The sequence below is a fragment of the Nanorana parkeri genome, unplaced genomic scaffold, assembly GCF_000935625.1.
Source record: "Nanorana parkeri isolate BGI_ZX_2015 unplaced genomic scaffold, ASM93562v1 scaffold1548, whole genome shotgun sequence".
Lineage (NCBI taxonomy): Eukaryota > Metazoa > Chordata > Amphibia > Anura > Dicroglossidae > Nanorana > Nanorana parkeri.
The window spans coordinates 116383-137145 of NW_017307816.1; the positions used below are offsets into that span (position 1 = coordinate 116383).

General features: G+C 36.4%; 1 protein-coding gene across 1 annotated transcript in view; it reads right to left on the reverse strand.

Moving 5' to 3' along the window:
• Nucleotides 1-1259: 1259 nt before the first annotated feature.
• The window catches only part of ADAM23 (ADAM metallopeptidase domain 23), a 176564-nt gene continuing 157060 nt past the window's right edge, over nucleotides 1260-20763 (reverse strand). The window contains exons 25-26 of the mRNA XM_018570527.1: nucleotides 17251-17337; nucleotides 1260-1521 (exon numbers count right to left, since the gene is read on the reverse strand). Of these exons, the coding sequence (XP_018426029.1) occupies nucleotides 1476-1521; nucleotides 17251-17337 (133 nt within the window). The 3' untranslated portion in view covers nucleotides 1260-1475. The remainder of the gene's footprint in view (nucleotides 1522-17250; nucleotides 17338-20763) is intronic.

Consider the following 20763-nt stretch of genomic DNA (forward strand, 5'->3'; position numbering starts at 1 on the left):
ATGTCTGTTTCAAACGGCCATTGACTCACTTTAAAGTAGACCTGTCCTAAATCTACGTAACTGCATCTGCAGTTATACATAGAAACAGTACCCTATTAAACAACAAAAATATTGCAAGTAAATGCATTTTGTGGCATAAAATGAGCAAGAAAATTATATCAAAGAAAAGGCAAGAAAAGAGCTTAGAAAAGAAAAAAGTATAAATCAGTGGATTGACTGTATCATTTGCGTCATACACCTACATTACCGCATTAAATAATACGATTATGCTAATAATTATATATTTACATGCATGTGGGAGACAATCAAGTGTTAACAGAAATGTGCATATGACCTTGGCACTTTTGTGATTAATTTGAATGAGTAGCTATATTTCTGCTTTCATACATTATGTACAAAATTTCCATGACAGAAAAAAAATGGAGCTTAATCATATTTAGAATTATTACATATATATTCATTTACAGTATATTTTAACAAAGGTGTACTTTTTGGTTTCAAGCATACAAACCTTAGATCATCCGTGTTGTGCCAAAATTTCCTGCATGTACATGCTTAGTCTTCTCTATTAAAGTATGCAAGCCCAACGTGCCAACCCTACATGCTAGAAAAAAGAGAGGGGGCAAATGTGTGTATGGTGTGCGCGTATATTTTTTTCTTTTTTTATGTATGTGATATATATAACATATATATCACATACATACAGTATATACATATATAAATATATGCATATATTTATATGTAATATAATATATTGTTTTACATACACATAAAGCTTTTGTCATCCGAAAATCTTTCAATACATTATATTTAAAGTTCTATTTTCATATTTACATGTCCTTAATATTTTGCTTTTCATTTGTATGACTTCATGTCCACTCTGTCAGTGCAGAGAAATCATGGCTTAAATTTTGAGAAATGTTTTTTCTGGGTTGAAATACTGCAAAGCATGTATTAAAGTAATTCTTCCATGTTCCACAATGGTGTCACCATCTTCCACATTGGTTGGACATGGTTGATTCAGTAGCTAAGTCTAGGGTATGTGAAATTTTGTATGTCTGTTCAGTGCTATGCCATGCAACTTTGCTCTTTTCTTCAGTAAAAAAGAAAAAAAAAGCATGCCTTGGTTTTTCCTTATTGTTTTTTGAGAAGAGTTAGTCATGCTTAAGTTCGATGAAGCATACTGAGTGCCAACCAGTGAGATTCAAGGTTTTTTATTTTTCAACCTTAGATTTGCAAAAAAACTATTGCACCTTTATTTCATAATGTTATATTGTAGGCTGATTTGGAGTTCGAAAGAGATATATCAGCGATCAGGCCTTTACATTCTGATGAGGATATCCAATGAGGATATTGTGTCAAAATATCAAAGGCTCAAATTTGATGGCCATGGATGAGATGGAGTTGCGATTCCCCATAAATGTGACATTGGAGTCCTTGACCAGTGGATGTAGGAAGACAACATCCAAGTTGCCTCATATTCCAGACTGAGATGGATCGTATCTTCTCTTCTTGACATTTCTTCCGGGATGTATCAAAAGAAGGTAGAAAGAAAGGCAGAGGATCATTAGTGGCATGTAATAAACACAAAATGAACAAATAATGGTTGTGTTTATGGCAGAGAATGCAGATCACCATGAGGTAGTATTGCAGAAAATTCTGTACTACAATCAGGACTTTACAGTCACTTATGACAGCAATATAAATGATGTAATAATGCAGTGCATGTATTTAGGTATATGTTATGTGTGCTGCATATCAGATGTCAGTAAAAAAACTACAGCATTGACACTGTAGTGAATAGAATACAGTACCATTTGGTGAGTGCCCCTCTACCATGCAATCCAGCCATTTGTTATACAGACACAATAGAAGGAGAATGGAGTCATCCAATGTTTAGTAAAGAATTTCCAGCCATGTGTACAGCAATTTTGTTAAAATGATAAGTGCATTGAGCAGCGATGTCCATTCTCCTTACTCATACGTTTTCACTAAAATAGAGCATAACATTACAGTGCAACAACAAACACTGGGTGCAACCTCCTCATAATCTGGCTTTATGTGGGGCATCAAGCAGAAGGGCTCATGCATTCAATATGGATACAGTTGGCATATGCACCACTACCGCCCTCAGGTTAGCATGCAAAAACACAGAACAGTAGTTTCAGAATATGCATATGCAGCCATGTGTTCTGTGAGACACTTGTGAAAAGTTTTGTTGGTTTACAAACACAAAAGTGATCTCCAATACATTTTTCACAAGATAAAAAGCAGGCAGTTTTCAAAGTTTTATGAGATACAAGCACACAAATTTATACGCAATGTTAAAACCTCTCAAAATTACAATATACAGGCCCATAACCCTAATATAATCAACACAGCACATAAATGCAACAATGCACATACATGATCCAGATTTTATATTTACATCAAATATAAGGGTATCTAACCAGACATGATTGTGTTATATACTGTGTACAATGTGATGATATTTACAGTAAAGCAAAACACAAACTCATGTGGCGGTAGCAAATGATGCCACTAAAAGGCTAGAAGAAAACTACTGCTATACTTTGATGGTACCTGTCAGCAAACATTTCTTTAAGTAGTAACAGTTTTAGCTTAAGGTTTGTATGTTCTGTTATTGGGATACACATTGTGAGCTTGCATGTTAAAATGAAAGAACTGTAACTTTCAAATATTTGTATATCTGTTAGCATGACATCCACCCTGTTTATACTTCTGTCCTAAGTGAGCTGATATTTTTACTAAAAACCTAAGGCTGGGTTCACACCTAGGTGTATTGAATATGCGCGCTTGTCAAACGAGCGTTTCTGAGGGCTACCTGGCTGTATCCCAATGGATACGCGTGGCAAATACGCCCCAAAGAAGCTCCTGTACTCCTTTGGGCGTAGGGCGTTTTGTAGTGCGTTCATACGTCCTGTAAAATGCCCAGGTGTGAACCATACCCATAGGAAATAAAGGGATTTCGGTGTTTGAGCGTTTTGCAGAGCGTAGGAATGCGCTACAAAATGCCCAGGTGTGCACCTGGCCTTAAGCAAATCTTTGCCTTGCCAATAAACCAGTAGCCCACTTCTTGGCTACTGATACTTAACTTCCCACCTTCCTACCGGAGCCCTTAGAAAAGTTTTGTATAAGCTTCAAGTTGGACCTGCTTTTAGCAAGAAGGTTGTGCAATTCTTTGCATGCTCTGGTTCTAAAACAGTGGCTACCTAAATAAACAATATAACAGATAGAGCAAGGCCATGTCGAGGATCATATCAGTATCTGATTTGAGGTCTGTGTTTATGTAGGTTTCTTCCATGAGGGCAATGAAGCTATTTGGGGATAGTTTATATATAATGTCAGTGACATTTTAAAGTGGTTTCTACTTACAATAAAAGAAATTAGAAAATATTTTGTGGCAGGATTCCCTCCACTGAGTCATCCTTTGAGTTGCAAATCTTAATTCTCTAAGGGGTCTATTCACAAAGCTGCCGAGGGCAGCCGAGTGAATGACCACCAGGTATGCACAAAGCTTGCATTTCACTCTTACAATGCAATACTTGGTGACTTACAGGGTTATTCACAAACAGGTGAATAGTTTGGAGAAGGCAGGAGAAGTGAACAATCTAGGACAACATCGCTGAACTGGAAAGTGAGTTGGATTGGAGAATTTTTCCAAATCAGCTATGTTGTCCTAGATTGTTCACTTCTCCTGCCTTCTCCAAACTCTACAGCCTTTTGTGAATAACCCTGTTAGTGATCAATCACCAAGCCCAAGCTTGCCTAACAATGTTCAAGCATCAGGAAGCTTTTTATTTTAGTATCTTTGCAGTTCTAGTAATACTCTAGGGGTGGGAGGTGTTATATTTTCTTATTTATGTAAAATATTTGCTGATCCAATAATATTCTAGGGGTTGGGGTGGGAGGAGTTATTTCTTATTATTTATTTATGTAAGTGAAAGGTTTGCTCTAAAATCAACAGAATTAACAGAAAAAACAGTGCAAAATAGCGGTTAAGAGCATCTTTCAAACTAAAACTTCTGATTGTTTTCTACTGCATGACACATTGTACAATATAATCAGTTAAACACAGTTCACAGATAAATTATATCTACAGTAAAACACTGTCAGTTTCCATTATATCATCTTTGATTATCAGTCTAAAAGCATCAGGGTAAATAATCCATCCACAATGTACAAGAAATAATTTGAGATTTGGCAATTACAGAAAGTGTGCTATATAAATGTAGACATTTATATGATAACAAACTATTATCATTAGTACACATTATAATTACACTTTGGGGTTTAGTTATAAATGTTTTCACAGAAGATTCAAACAACTTTCATGCAAGATTCACACATTTTCTAACTGAATTTAATTGGGAAATGTGTAAATCCTGTGTGAATGTTGTGTGAACACACACTTATGAATAGGCCCCTATAAGCTTAAAAAGTGCTAGGTTTTAAATTACTGCTAAACTATTAATATGATGATCTGGCTGGACTGATTACATGTTCTGCATATTTTAAATACTCTGTAATTTCTTCTAAAGGTGAAGTCAAATAGGCATATCTTAGTATTGGAGTATGGTGGGGGTGGATGCAGGTCGGTTAATATGGAGTTTGCATACACACTGCCTAAGTTGTCATAGATTTTGCTGTTTTTCACAATGCAGGTAAAATACTTTACCTTCAGATAATTCATTGTTCCTATCTGGACTTGCTCACACTAAATTGGAGTGGGACAATGTCTACATGTGCAGCCAACCTGGTCTATCTGTTATTTGCTGTGGCCTGGAGAAGTCTCAGTGTGCCCTTTGACATGAAGTCATTTTCAGACACAAGACACAAGTGGTGGGATCAAATGATACTCATCTTATATCACTATATACCATTATTTTTAACAACTTTTTTTCTTTAAATAATCCCTCCCCCCCTCCCCCCCCCACCTTCATGAGTGCTGCCACTAGATACTTACCTTCAGACCTATTTCAGAAATCTTGACTGTGCAGCCCCACTCAGCCGCACATACCTCCAAGTGACTGTGTGAAACCACTACAAGGGGAATTTATCAAAACTGGAGCAGACAAAAACTGGAGCAGCTGTGCATGGCAACCAATCAGATTCTCTCTTTCGTTTTCAAATCTTAACTGAATAGACTGAAGAGGGACGCTGATTGGCAACTGCTCCAGATTTTGATAAATTCCCCCCTATGTCTATAGCTAAATGGAGCTGTGATGCACATGTGCAGTACAAAGCAAACATTTCCAGTGGGGCCACACAGTGAAGATCATTGGAACAGGGCTGATGGTAAGTGCAACACCCAGCAGCATTCAGAAGGTTTGGGGATCTAATTAAAGAAAAAAAATATAAGCATGTACTTTAACCTCCCTGGCGGTATTCCCGAGTCTGGCTCGGGGTTCATTTTCCATACCAGGAACAGGGAGGTTAATGTTCTTAAACCACAAGTTTATAGGAAATCTCTCACACCCTTTTAAAAAAAAAAGATAGATGACAGTGTTCTAGAAATACACACTGTTGATATTTAAATCAGTGAAGTAGAAAAAGAGCCATGTTATCTCACCCTTATCCAAATGCAAAAAAAAGATATCCAAGCTTATTTAGCAAAAGAGAATATGATGTACAAAGGGAAGTAACCATCGGTAACCAATCAAATTTCAAATGACTGTAGTCAAACAAATGATTTCCTTTTGGCTGCTATGGTTACTAGATTTTGCACATTGCTTTTGCATAGCATTACTGTGTGCCTTACGCTACCCATGGATATAAGACAATGGTCTGAATAAATCTGAAATATTCAATCAAACACCCATTTGGCTAAGAAAGTACATGGATTCTTTCCCAGAGGAGCACTGCCAGAAAAATAAATATATATAACTGTAATTTTTTAGTTTTTTTCGGATTAATTAACTTTTCGCGCGCCTATGTTGCCTTCTTGGGACTAACAAACGATGAATTACAATATGACTATGCAGTTCCTGAATCTAAAAGCAGTTCAGTACCCTGTGTATTGTTTCTGTAGAAAAGATTGCTAATACTTATGGAAGAATCATTTGTATAAAAGAGGTTTCACAAGTCTGGAAAATAGTTTTCTTTTCTTTTGAATTTTACAGTCCAAAGTACTGTTTTCTAATTCCATTTTGCCCTTGCAAATGTGGAATAATAAGTTTGGTGAATTTTTATTTGTGGGAATAGAAAAAAATTATAATCACAGCTAATGGGGGCAGAAGGGATAATGATATTGCATCTGGTCAGATTTTATGGGTATCAGACTTCTTAGGGTAAAGTTGAATTTTCAACATCAGATATCTAGGTGCAGCTAGAGCATTGCCAATCTATTGTTAGATGGAATATCAGGAGGAATGGCAAAAGCAACCTTAATATACAACAACACTACAAAAACACTCCAGCCCCCTTGCCTCCCTAGCCAACTAAGTTAATATAACCTAGAAACCACCCCAGCATATACTTACCTCATCATGGTGGTTTCCCACAGTGTTTAAATCATCAGAACACACAATCTCTTCCGGTGTTGGCTTTGTCCATGCAGTAACTCCTTCCAGACTTGAATAGAGTGGTAGCTCTAGCACCTTAACTGAAGAAAGCATTTCTACTGGGAGACATGGTCCCAGAGAGGTGGCAGGCTGCTGCAGTGTGAAGTATGCTGCCTCTCTATAACTATGTTTCCCAGTTTTAAATAATGGGGATAGGTAGAGGAATTGTGTATGAGAGGGTTGCTCGTTTGGGTGGCATTACTCAGTATGTACTTCACCACTAGTAAAGCCCACATGAGCAACAGTCAACATGACAACAACACTGGATGTAGTCCACAAGACAAGGAGATGTGTCTGTGACAGTCAGGCTGTTACTGATGGTCTTCAGTCATGCATTGGGGTGAGCAACATGGGTTTGGTTCACAAACAGTTACTGAATCCTGCTCAAAGTTTTCAATATTTGTGGTGAACCCTTTTGAAGAAGGGGAAAACCTTGCTATGCACTGTAGGTTGGTTCTTACTTCTGGCAGTGAACCTATAGTTTTCAGACAAAATTTCATGATTTGTGAATCCTGGGAAATTGCTGTGAATCCATGTTAGCTGTGAACTCAAATCTCATCCATAGTCCCATATACCAGACATGCAGTCACTGCCCTGGAACTCAACAGAACATGGCAGACACACAGTAAAAGGGGCTAGAAGAAAATAATTAAGAGTGCTGCTTTTGTTGAACTGGCATCAAAAAGCTGCAAGTCATAGTTGTGAAACAGAATAAAAGGTGGCGAGTCTGGAGTTCAGCTTAAATACCCTGTCATCCCCCGTTGATGCTACTAACCGTCCTATTTTCCAACCAGAGTCATGTAAGAAAGCCATCTGTAAGCCTAAAGTCAGCATGGCTGAATATTAGACATTGCTAAGTATTTTACCCCTAACCAGGTGACGGAGCACTTGCCTGGCCTGGCCAGCTTGGCTGCAGCTGGAGAAAGGGACATCACGGTAGTGTGAAAAGGTAAGTATCATCAGTGAAATAAGGTAGACTTCTAAAGATTACACAAAATACACTTATCCCCAATAGAATTATTTGGGAATGCCTAATAGAAAATCATTGTTCTTGCTTCTTTTAATGTAAAGCTTCAACCCTGCAGTAAGGCAGATTGAGTCAGGAGTTCTAAAAACAGCTTTGTGCATGAATACCACAGAAACATGTCACTTTATCAAATATATGTCATAATAAATGTCCAAGTACTCTTTTATTGGTGACAGATTCCCTTTAATTTAGCAATGACCTACACATGGGATTAATGCACTCTCACTAAAATAAATTGATGTAGAAACTAAATTATTTTAAGATTTTAAACCAGAACTCCAGCCTTACCTTTTTGCAAATGTATGGGTTTCCCATCCCCTCAAAACTTCCTCTTTGTTGTTTTTTTTTTTCCAGCAGAGATTATGCTTCTCACAGGCTTCTCCTGAGATTTGTATTCAGCTCTGTGGCACTAAGCCATTTCCAGTCTGGATGACGACCAGCATCAACCAGACGGATGACTTGTATATCTTTAACATTTAGGGGTCTATTCACAAAGCTGCCGAAGGATCTGGCCGTAGCTTCGACAACTCTAAGCTGACAGCTAATTACACAGTTTAAATACATATGTACTTACTATTTCACTTACCAAAGGATTTGTAATTTTGGCCACCAATTCTTGTGATGCATGTGCCTCTGCAAGCAAGTAAAATAACTCTACTACCTCCTGCTTTACTGCATTCTGGGTCAGCTCCCTTCTAGTTAGATGAGATTCGGATTTATTGTCCAGTGAGTCACTGGCTATAGAGAATCACAAATCCCTTGGCAGGTTAAACAGTAATCATATATGTACAGTACATTATTTCAAATGTATGGTAAACTCCCAGTTATTTGGCACCCATGGGGATTGGTAGGTGCCAGATAACTGTTTCTGGTTGCTTGAGAGTTAAGGGTAACACTGAAGCAAATCTCTTGTGGTCCTGAGTTCTCGTTCAGGTCCACCCCCCTGCTCAGTGGGTGGGTACAATACCCAGCCTGCTATTGCAATAGCCAATAGCAGGCCGACTATTGCTCCACATTGTTTACATTCTGTTGCCAACTGTGGACTCTAGCTGCTGGACGGCAAAAAGGTGTAAACAAAGACTGTAGTTATATTTTATATATATAGTTATATTTAGTATTGCCAATTGCTTGAGAGTGGAGGTTGCGTGAATGCCAGATAATGGTGAGTTTACTGTATATTCAGCTGTGTGCCCACAGTTTCACTTTAAAGGAGAAGTATAAGGTGAGTAAAATATACTCTCCCTGCAGCTCAGATAGAGAGTGGGACACTGCAGCTGCCACAAGCCAGCTCTAAGACCAAGAGCTGACCAATGTAACCACTAATCACTCAGCTCTCGATCTCATCTTCAATGAGGTGGATAGTGATGCCAGTCAATGCTCCCCACAGGGATTCTCCCCCCTGCTCCCCCAGTACTCACAGGAGGGACAGAAAGGGAAGGGGGCATGGATGTCACTTAGGCAGCCAGAGTGGACCCTGACAATTTTATTGGTATTCTTCCCAGCTGTGATACGGCTCTTTCTGACATTAGCCTGCTATCTGCTGACTTTGGATTTCTGGAGTACATTAGTAAATGCACTCCTGTTACGCAAAAGAACAGTAATGCTATAAAAAGAATTGGCTGTACTTCTCTTATAGCTACAGCAAACAAGTAGTTTTCTTTGATCTTGTGAATCAGCAAACAGTATAAAACATATTGATCAGTCTACAGATGTAATGGAGCAGAAAAATATCATTAAAATATTATATTAGATTATTTTATTAAAAGATAATTTCAGCAATTTGGATCATGAATTTTAATGAATTCGTTTAAGTGTATTATTCATTTGGTCCGAAGGAGTGTCATAAGAAGCTTTAAAGCCGAGATAATTTTCAGTAGGTCTTAATTTAACTGAAAAGAGTTACAACTGTATTTAAGCTACCCCCCTGAAAAAGCATGATTAATGCACTAATTTCCTGTAATTGTCCACATTCTTTTTTCTAGTATAGCATGAACACCACAAATAATTTTTGATTTGAAACTAAAATTAAATAGATAGCAATTAGATTTTTTTGGGGTAACTTTTACTAAAGTATACTAATTATAATTACTATAGTTATTAATAATTTTACATTGCAGTTTAACTGATTATTTGCTAAAGATTACTACTCATTCTTACTCATGTTTTTTTATATTGCATAACAGTTTGATGAGGTCACTGAGCACCCATCACCAAATTATTATACCATGTGAGTTCAGAATCTAAACAGACATAGGCAAATAACTCACTAGTGTTCAATAACTCACACAAAACAGATCCTATCAACAATACAGCACACATACCATCACCAGTATTTAAAAAAAAAAAAAGTTTTTCACACTGGCAGTCTTAAACAGAAATCCATGATACCAATGCCAATCCACCATAATCTACATGTAAGAATAGTTTAATATTTCCAGCCCCTTCAAAATCAACATGCACTGAAGCTGTGAGCTAGGCCAGACCAATTAATTGAGGTTCTGCTACAGTGTATACATAAATTAGTGCCTCTATTTATTTTATATCCTTGTGAACCAATATAATATTATTTCATGTTTTCTCAAATAAATGACACTTTTGGTGCAAAGATAAGATCTTACCTTACTTACTTAAAAATAGAATGCTTAAACATTAACTTACATTTAAGTGACTTCTGTCTAAAATATCTGAAAACATCTATGCATTAATATTGTAAGGAAATTGGATTGTTAACTCCACTGCATTGAGTTACACTACTGAAGTACACTTCAAATTTGAACATTAACTTTCATTCACAAGTCCTAAAAGGCTAACAGTAAGAGGGTTATTCACAAAGCTAGCCGAAGGGTCAGCCGTAGCTCTGAAGCGAGCCGAAGTGAAACTCGAAGCTGGCCAAGCGGCCAGCCATTGACCAATAGGAAACAGTTGGGCGGAGCTGGCTGTCACTGCTAGCTCCACCCAATTTTTTAAAACTTTTTTTCACTATTTTTCTATTCTGCTCGGAACCACGGAGGTACCGAGCAGAATAGCCGAGCCAAATACAGCTCGGCAGCATTCAGCTATTCACTCACTGCCAATCGGCCCCTATGAGAATAGGGGCTCAGGTTCGGCTCAGCTGATCCAGATGTTGGATTGGCTGAGTCGAACTCCTTCTGCACTTCGGGTCGGCCAAACATGCTGAGCATGTTCGGCCGACCCGAAGCCAGCCAAAGCAAGCCAATGTACAGCTGATTTCAAGCTGTACAAGCCTGAAGTGAATAGCTGAACAGCGTTCGGCTCACTTCACTTCGGGTCGGTTATTCACACGGCTGCCTTCGGCAGCTTTGTGAATAACCCTGTATATTTAAGTTCAGTATAGAACTTTTGGAACTAAGCCTCAATTTGATGTATCATAGTTTTGAGAAAGCAAAAGCTGACTTAATGAAGTCAGAGCCTTTGTCTCTTTTGAAAAAGAGCCTTCCATTGAATACTAGAGGTAGAAGGTAGTAAGCAAGTTATATCTACCTATATTATTATAGAGTGCACATATATAAGACTTAAATGGAAAACCCATTTAATCCATTGTAGATTCCCTTAACTTAAACTGTAATAAACATGACAAAAATGTGGTACCAATGATCAATACTTTTTTTAGTGCATAGTAAGTTACATAAACCTCAGGATTTTCCTGAGGCGATGATCAATATGTAGATGTATGTTTCCATGATTTTAGTTGTTAACATTTTTATTAATGTGTTTGTATTCAGGTGTGAACTTGATAACACATTGTTATAAGTTCATTCATATGTTCACTTTACATAATCCATTATCTTGCAGGCTGTTTACAATCCAGAGACGAGAACTAACTAAACCCTGACTTGCATTACCATTAGGTGAGAAATTAATTAGGTGTACTTCCTTTTCCTGAGTGTCACAAAAAGTAATGACCAGCAATGACATTATAGATAATAGATACTATCCTAGTAACAGAAATAATTGAAGAATCATGTCCTTTACAGCAAATAATGTGTCCTTTACAACATAAAAATCATCATTATACTTGGAATGTTTAGTTTTGAAATTAACACACATTTTGTAGGTCTGTTTATTAACACCAAACAAGGGAAAATCAATGATTTACTAAACATCGGCATACATTTTTTCTCTATATTTATAAATGGACTTTTAAGTTTATGTTAGATATATCTTGTCACCCAAGTGTCAGCTATTGTTTCATCTCTTTAATTTATATCAGCAAATACCTTGTTTTTGTGTGACCCTGACCTGGATCATGTAGCAGAAACTCAAAATTTTGTGAAAAACAGTAAGCAGTAGAGTCATGGCATAGCCATTGAAGAGAAGACATGCGTTGTTCCTTACTTAAAGCCCCATCCAGTCCCCCCAAGGACAATAGCTGCTACCAGGATGGCACCAGCGATGGACCCTATTATAAGGTTGGTAGCACTAGGACCTGTGGTAAAGGATCATGGGAAGAAAAACATAAGAACCAAAGACAAAAGGGAAACTCAGACATATAACTCTGTAGTCTGACATAAGAAATAAAAAAAAGGTTTACAGCCTTATTTAATGAAATAATAAATGCTTTACAAAATGTTGTCCATAAAAACCATTTAGAATTCGCCTATTAGAACCATTTAGGACCAAATGACGCTAAGAGGAGTCTGATTAATTAATATAGGTTACCATGGTATGCACAATATAACTTTTTTTTGCACTGTCTTATTAAATATGCCTGATTATCTTCTCATCTTGTGAATATACATTTGTTGCATTATTTCATAATAGTTTGTGTTGCTCATAATCAGGAAATTTGTTTGCAGTATTTCCATGTTCACAGTAATAGCAACCTTGTATATTTGTTTATTCAAAAATTAAAGAAAGCACAACACTGTTCCTTTTTAGAATCTAAAAGACCGAAAACTCATTGATAAGAAAGTAATTAGATAGAAGTACTAAATTGCTTTCCTCCTGTGAAGGATAATTAGCCCACCCACTTAAAAGTTACATTTTAAACTGCAGCATTTAAATATCTTTTAATATATGATCCCAGTTTATTGCTGTTTACTCTCCAGAAAGTTAAAAAAAGGGGTCTTCATAAATTCAAAGAGATCATTTAAACATCTAAACACTAAATTCTGACTGGAACATTCCAAACATCAAAGCAAGCTATTTGTAATTTACAAGCAGCCATCAAACATTGTAAGGCAGCAAGTAGGCTTACGAAGAAAAGGGCGCCCAAAAGATCCCATTTGTGCAATTATCTCTAAAGAGCATAGAACACTTGAAGAAACTGAAGGGTCCTTGTCATAATTAACCCACACCTCAACTTAGTATTTTCATGACCCAGTCACTTTTCAATCACATATACACCTCATTCATTGTTTCTGAATATTATTGTAACATTCGTCAATTTCATTTTACAGCAGTTTAGAAGAAACAGCAAACTGAAGGAGTAGAGGAGGTTCACTTTTCATAGTGAATTTTCACTTTGCAAGGGAATTTTGACTTAGCTTAATGAATGTGGTGAAAATTCACATTGCAAAGAATACCCAATCACATGCAAGAAAAAGAAAAAAAAACTGACTATAATCCTTTTGTAAATCAACACCCATAACTCCAAGAACAGGCATGTTTCATGGTGCTAAAAAGAGTTATGTACTTTAACAAAAATACTGTACTAAAAGAAGTATGGAGGTTGCCAATGTTGACCTCCTCTTTTAAAAATGCTGGGTCCCTGGCTGTTATGATTATTCAGTGCATTCTGTATATTTTGAGTCAATGACCTGAAACAAGTATGGCATTCTGGTTTTAGAGTCACTTACTTAATCTGCATGCTTGTTCCAGTAGTGACTCTAAAAAAGTATTTTAGCCAGGGGCAGGCAACTAGGATTCTGAAGGAGAGGTCTCAAAAGTGGCAACCCCTTTGATTTTCACAGGTTTTCTGAAATAGTTCCTCATTTGATGTCATGAATTCTCATTGCCCTCGCTACTTTTCACTCAATCAGTATGTAATTATCTTTTTCTTAGCTGATGGTGGTCAAATGGTAAGAGGACAATAAAAACTTCACATCGTCATGCTTGCATGTGAATAATTTAATGGGTTTTTACTTCACTTCCATATGGTATTCCTCTCCCTTACACTGTACTAATGTAGGAGCATACTAATGCTGTAGACTAATATCATGTATACATTATGATATGAAAGATATAATTGATGCAAACTGGATACAGAAAACAGAGCTGCATGTTTTGTATAATTCTTAATGATCAATAAATTACATGGCTGTGGAATTAGGGATATAAAAAAAGGAAGAGTATCTATTTTCATCATTAAGGAAACAAGCTTAAGGAGTTAAACAAGACTTAAACAAGATTAAGGAGTAAATTGTCCTTCTTAGTTCCACTACCCATTGCCCTTTATTGCCTGTTTGAAAGACCTTAAGTATAGAATACTGGGTTAGCTTGGTAGATTTTGGTAGGATGCGCCAGTGGTGTATACTGAATCTAAGAGCAGACAAAATTAAAACTGAGAATATTTATACAATAATATAAGCTCAAAATGTGCAAGTTTGTATATGTGCATTGTTGTACAATTTTTTTTCTTGATTGTTGTACAGACATGGCCAACAGCAGAAAGTAACTCACTCTCTTATTCCTTATTGAGTATTAAGGGTCATTGCCAATTAATATCTCTTGCCCCATTATCTATCTATTTATCTATAGAGGACACAGTACCCATACCCCATCTAGTTACATTTCAGGGTTTTTTAGGAATTTCTGTAACTAGAAACTTAAGCACAGTGTGCTATTATTCCCTGTTAAATCAATCAGTATTATAAAAATGACTGCAGCAGACAGAATGTTTTTCTGGAAAGGAAACATATAAGTAATATAAAAAATGAGTGGATAGTGTTCAAGATGAAGCAAGCCTTTACTATCCACTGTAAAAGAAAGTCTTTTACAACTTACCTGTAGAAAACACATTCGGTACATACCATTTAAGCAACAGTTAATAAAATCAGCTTATTATTTGAAACATAATAACCAATTGTTATTTGTTCTGGTAGTTCTGTAGCAAATGCTGTAAATACATGTTAAATGGGTAGCATGTTTATAGATTAGCTTCTGTCCAATAACTAGGATCTTTTTACTAGCGAGCCCAAATGTGGACACAGATGTCTTACCATATTACGGCAGTTATATCAGTGATATTGAAAGGCTGCACCTCTAAAAATATCAAACAAGCTAAAGGCTACTTTAAGTTGACCTAAACCCATTAGGAACCTAGCCTGGCCTAGTTTTATTATGACATTTATTCTTTTCCATGTTAACTAGTTAAATATCCCTGATCCCAATGAGAAAAAGTTTTCACTACATCTACAACACATTACAAAACTCAAACTACACAATGAATCATTACATGGTACCTCGAATATTACATTAAACAAGGAACATTATCTTCAACAATAACTGCAAAACATAGGTTACACATATACAAAATACAGCAAGTTGTGTCCAGACAGTTTTTATAACAGAATATAACAAAAGTAAAGCACATGTTCCTTTAATGAGAGATCAGTTCAGACTTCACAGAGTGCTACACTGCTCATTTAAACATCTAACACCAACAATAGTTGTGAACAAGATTTTCAATTCTAATTACAGAACTGTAAAAAAAAATGGCAGATTTTCAAGCCATGTAGCCATGGATGATATTTGTCATGTAAAAACCAAGATGGTGACCTGCCAACCAAAAATCTCAGCTGTTGCAGATACAATATATTCTGTGCTATTAGAATAAAACATGCGTGTCATTATAGAAGTCATCTGAAAAAGAAGGAAAGGAGCAGAGGAGGAAAAACTAAAATTTTATGCATAGCTATAATATCATAGTCGGAAATGTCTACTGTGTGAAACAATATTTCAATAACCTCACAGTGATATAAAAGAGAAGTTATTTATAGTGGAACTAAAGCCAAAATGTTTTTTGTTTTGGATAGAGTAGGTGAAAGGTTACAACCGCTGCTTGTGTCCCTGATTGGGCCGCTTCCCATCAGTTCATGTGCTGGTGCTTTGGCTCAGATGAGACAAGAAGTTTAATCTCCAACTGGAAACACAGAGAGCAATGAAAACCATTTTTGATAGCGTGCAGAAGCACTGTTGAGTTTTATTTTCACTTCCTGTCCCGGTGACAAATGTTAAAGCGAGGAAACATGTACATATTTCTTCAACAGGAACAGACGCCAATAAAAACTCTGATATTGCTTTTATTGTGTTTGTTTATAGCACTAATGACAGAATCTACTAAAGCCTCATAGCATGTTGGAAAAGATTACAACAAATAAATAAAGCACGTGTTGACTAGGAGCCATTCGTTCATCTTTACCATGTCACCCATATAAGGATTTGCACATCCTAATGGGAGCAGCACTCTCACTTAGGTTTTACTTTATTTCCCTTTGGCCTCTACATTTCTGCATGTGAGCAGACTATACCTATGATGGTCTCTGGTTTGCACACCGGTCTGTTTTTTTCTTTTAAGCAATAACATCATGACACAGGTTCTTACTCTTTCCCACTTTATCCAAAACTGAATACAAATATTGGCTAAAAGTATATATAAAGAAAAAAACACACAGTAGCACAGGGGACTGATTATTAGTAATCAAAGTCAGCAAGTAAATAGCTCTGGCTGTAGTTCTGAATAATATGGGGAGCACCCATTAAGTTTTTTATTATTACATATTGGCAGAAAGAATAAAGCCGAAAAAAGGGTTTGCAGCACGCAGCATGGCTGTCCATGTTTTAAAGAAGCAGGCACTCTTATGGTCAGCGAACTCTTATATGCCTGTTTTAGCTATCAGCAGTCCTCTTATGGATACTGCTGTTATATGATATACTATTGCTGCTTTTTGCACGCAATGTGGATATTTTCAAAGTATAGTGCATAGACAGGAGCTGTTTAATGTTTTAGCAAACATTTACTTACACAAACAATTTGCCAGTTTCACATGAGACGTAATTGTCAAATGGGCCCCTGAGTGTTGAAATACTTTTGTAGAAATGTACAATCAGTAATCCATTCAGGATCTCACACAGTAGAATGGTAAGAACATGTATTACTGTAACTTGTAGGCACAGTTACAATAAATACTGGCAATATAAAAGTTGTCAAATTTGAGATAACTTTATTAAGTTGATTGCACATAGAAATATTCAAGAAACAGATAAAGACAACTGATTTAATCTAGAATCTGAACCACTGTGTATTTATTGTAAGTATTCTAATTATGAGCATAAAAAAAGGACTGCCCCCTTTATCAAAGGCTGCATTTTATTAAAGTAAAAAAAAGTCTTTATTTTCTACCATAGACAATTTAAGACAAGAAAAAGGACACATCTAGTTCTGTGTGGGTTTGGGGAAGATAGAAAATCATACTATGCCCCACATTGTCCCAGACAGGAGAGGGTCAACACTGCATGAGCAAATCACATAACAAGGACACAGTCAAATCACATGACTATTACGGTCATCACCACGTGACACAAAGCCAATGGGACAAGTACACATAAGGCTCAGACACACAGTATACTTTCACCTCACACACTAGTCACCAAACATAAAACTTGGAAAATGCTTACTCTATTCCCCACCCTGTGCCTCCAAATATCACCCCCAGAGCCAGAATGGTCCCTGCCACTGCACCTATAAGTCTGTTAGTGGCCATGCTCACTGTTTGGAGGGAAAAACGAGATTATTTTTCACAAGAATAATAACTTTTCATTAATATTAATAAACAGGTATAATCATCTGTTTATACAAATGATACCTAGTAAATTTCTTTTAAATTCAATAAAATCAGTTTAAGTTGTTGAAATAGTAGGTTACCTAGTAAAGAAATGTAATTCTTGCATGAGATTGTCTGTATACTTACAGTGTGCACCATCATGAAACTCTGTAATGTAGTATCCTGACTAAATATTGCAACGGTCGGACTCACAATAAATTAATGTAGGTAAACACACTCATTGAAGCCTTATTTGGCCTCCTTTAACATAGCTGACTTAAATATGTTTGTCTTTAGCCCCATTGAATCTGGGCACACAACACACTTTAGTCCAGCTATGTAGTCATTGAATGATCTCAAAGCCTGTGCTCAGACTATGAACACTGAAGTATTTACATATCCTGAACAAACACTAAAAGGCACGTAAAAAAGCCCTCAGTCACCTCTGAAGCTATAGGCATTGTGGATAAATTAATCTTTAAACTTCACAACCCAGACACTGAAACCTTAGCTTTTTTCCTATTACTTTATTTTGGGGTGAAATCTTGGCAGCTTGCCAACCCTCTTCTTTAAACACAGAGCAGATGCTTGTAAGCTGTTAGAAACCATCTAAAACACAACGCTTAGAGTCTTTGTTGTGATATTTGAGGATTAATTCATCTCAGAATAAGCAGCTAGAGCGGTCAGATACGGCTTGTGTTAAAGCTCCTTTACTGTGTGTTAAGAATTGCTGGTATACTGTAACTGCCTAAAATCTTCATATTATCTTCCCATAATATCTTGTACATGAGAATTCAGAATAGCACAGAGTAGAAGAACCACTTCTCTTTTTATCATCTGTTCCAGAACACTCCACAGGGAAACTGGTTTCAGGCATTTAGTCAGGTGCTATTTACTAAGCAGGTAGAGATGTGCAATACAATCTCCTAGAAACTCCTGGAATGCGAGGTGTAATAGATATTTTATCTGCAGATAAGTGTGTCATATAGTTAGAATTTAAGGTGGAACACATCTATATATACATAGATTATAGATATACATATTACATCTATATATAATAGATTATATATACATCTATTTTACATATGTGTAAAGGTATCTTTCTATTAACTGACTGAGGCGTTTCTTTAATTACTTCCACTTTCGATTTTCCTTGTCCATGCAATTATGATTATTATTGGCTTTCTGAGTTATTCTTATACATTCCTTACCTAATTTGAGTTGTGAGAAGGGGATAGTGTATGGGAAAGCTATTTATCTCTCTTTATCTGATAATTCATGTGTTATGTCAGCTATGACTAAGGGACAGCTGTAAGTAAAAAATGCATCAAAGATTAGAAGTTATGTTATCTTGATTTGGCCAAGTAACTTAATATAGATTAAGGCAGAGACCAGCAAGATGCTGACTTTATAATACAGTGGAAGAGCCAATGCAGTATTAAAGCATATCTAAACAGAAAAGCAAAAATGTAAACTATTGCAGCTTACCAATTCATAGATTTGGTGGATGTATTAGTTTTCTTTTTAGCCTTTTTTCCTACCTGGTGATCCAGCCATTAAGCCTGTTATTGATGGACCAATCTGTCAAGCTAAATGGCAGAATAGAGGGCTGAGACAAACCCTTTAATACTGACATGGGTGTTTACAATAGTCAGCTTTTATCCCAAAAGGAAAAAAAACAGTTCTTGTAACTGCTTAAAAAGTGTTAGCTAGAGTTTGGATTTAATTTGTTAGTAAACGTCATCTAAATCTGCAAGTGGATCTAACACTACCCTGTCCACAGGTTGGCAATGCTGCTGTGCTCTATAGAGTGGAGCCACCCTAGGACAGAAAGTGGTAATGTTAATGGTCGGATCACCAGGTGAAAATAAAGGTTAAAAAAAAAGTATAAAAGAGAAAAGTATTGCAGCCACTACATTTAATGATTGGTAACTGCAATATATAACATTTTTGTTTTTGGGTTTAGATACACTTTAAATTCAGACTGGCATAGTGAATTGCACTGGCCTAGCCATAGGCATAAGATTGCAGTTGAATTAGTATGACTTTGACATGATCCTTCTGTAGAATGATTGTGGCATAAATGTACATTTATGAGATTGAAGCAGAAGTTATCCTATGGAAGGGCAGCTTATAGTAAACAGCCTCAAAAACAATGGACAATCTTTTGGCAGAACTGATTAATAGACTAAGCCTGTGATAAAGCTCTCTGCATGCTGCAGCAAGTAGGCAGTTTAACTGGGTTAGTTGGATCGGCATAATGGAAACCCAGATATTGTCCTGAACTGCAGGCTTCGGCAAATGGGAATGCCATTCAACTACAAAAGTCCCTGGTATGTTTTTTCTTTAAAAAGTCAATTGCATTTTCTGATGTTACCATAATCTGTTTAATCAGGTGATGATTAGCTTATATATACAGGTGAAACTCGAATAATTAGAATATCGTGCAAAGTTAATTTATTTCACTAATGCAACTTAAAAGGTGAAACTAATATATGAGATAGACTCATTACATGCAAAGCAAGATAGTTCAAGCCGTGATTTGTCATAACTGTGATGATTATGGCTTACAGCTCATGAAAACCCCAAGAACCCCAAATCCACAACCTCAAAAAATGAGAATATTACATGCAATCAATAAAACAAGGATTGTACATAGAACAATATCGGACCTCTGAAAAGTACAAGCATGCATATGTACTCAGTACTTGGTTTGGGCCCCTTTTGCAGCACTTACTGCAATTACTTTTGCACGATATTCTAATTATTCGAGTTTCACCTGTATATGCAGCACCTAAAAAATTCAAATAATGGGAGTTAAGGAAGGAGATGCATTGCTTAGGCAACTTACATTGCCATGGCCACTCCCAGCCCGGCTCTAGACATTTGTGTGTGCACTGCTTTTGCTCAAACAAATGCACAGAAAAAAACAGCCTGCTGTTCCTTGTGTACCTTGTAAAAGGCCTATCACAATCTTATTACACTGCTTGTTATAGATCCCGTCTGGGTGCATTGAATATTATCTTGCTTTTCCTGAAAATCTTTCTTTTAGATAAGCTTGATGGACTAAGGGTTGTCATACATAATCTAATGAATACAAGCTTTGATTAATTTTTAGGACTGTTTTAACGGCTGTGCCAAAAAGAAGTTAGCAATTGAATCTCTCTTAATTTAATTAATGTTAACACAAAAGCTGTGTTCTTGTTTTCATAGAAAACTCCCCAAAAATCTTCTTTGCACATTAAAATGTTGCATTTCTTATATAAGGTATCATGTGGCTCTCTTTTAATTATCAGTGAAGCTAATTAGGGTACATATATGCAAACTACAGCAATTCAAATTGGAGAAGAAATTGAACTGCAACAAC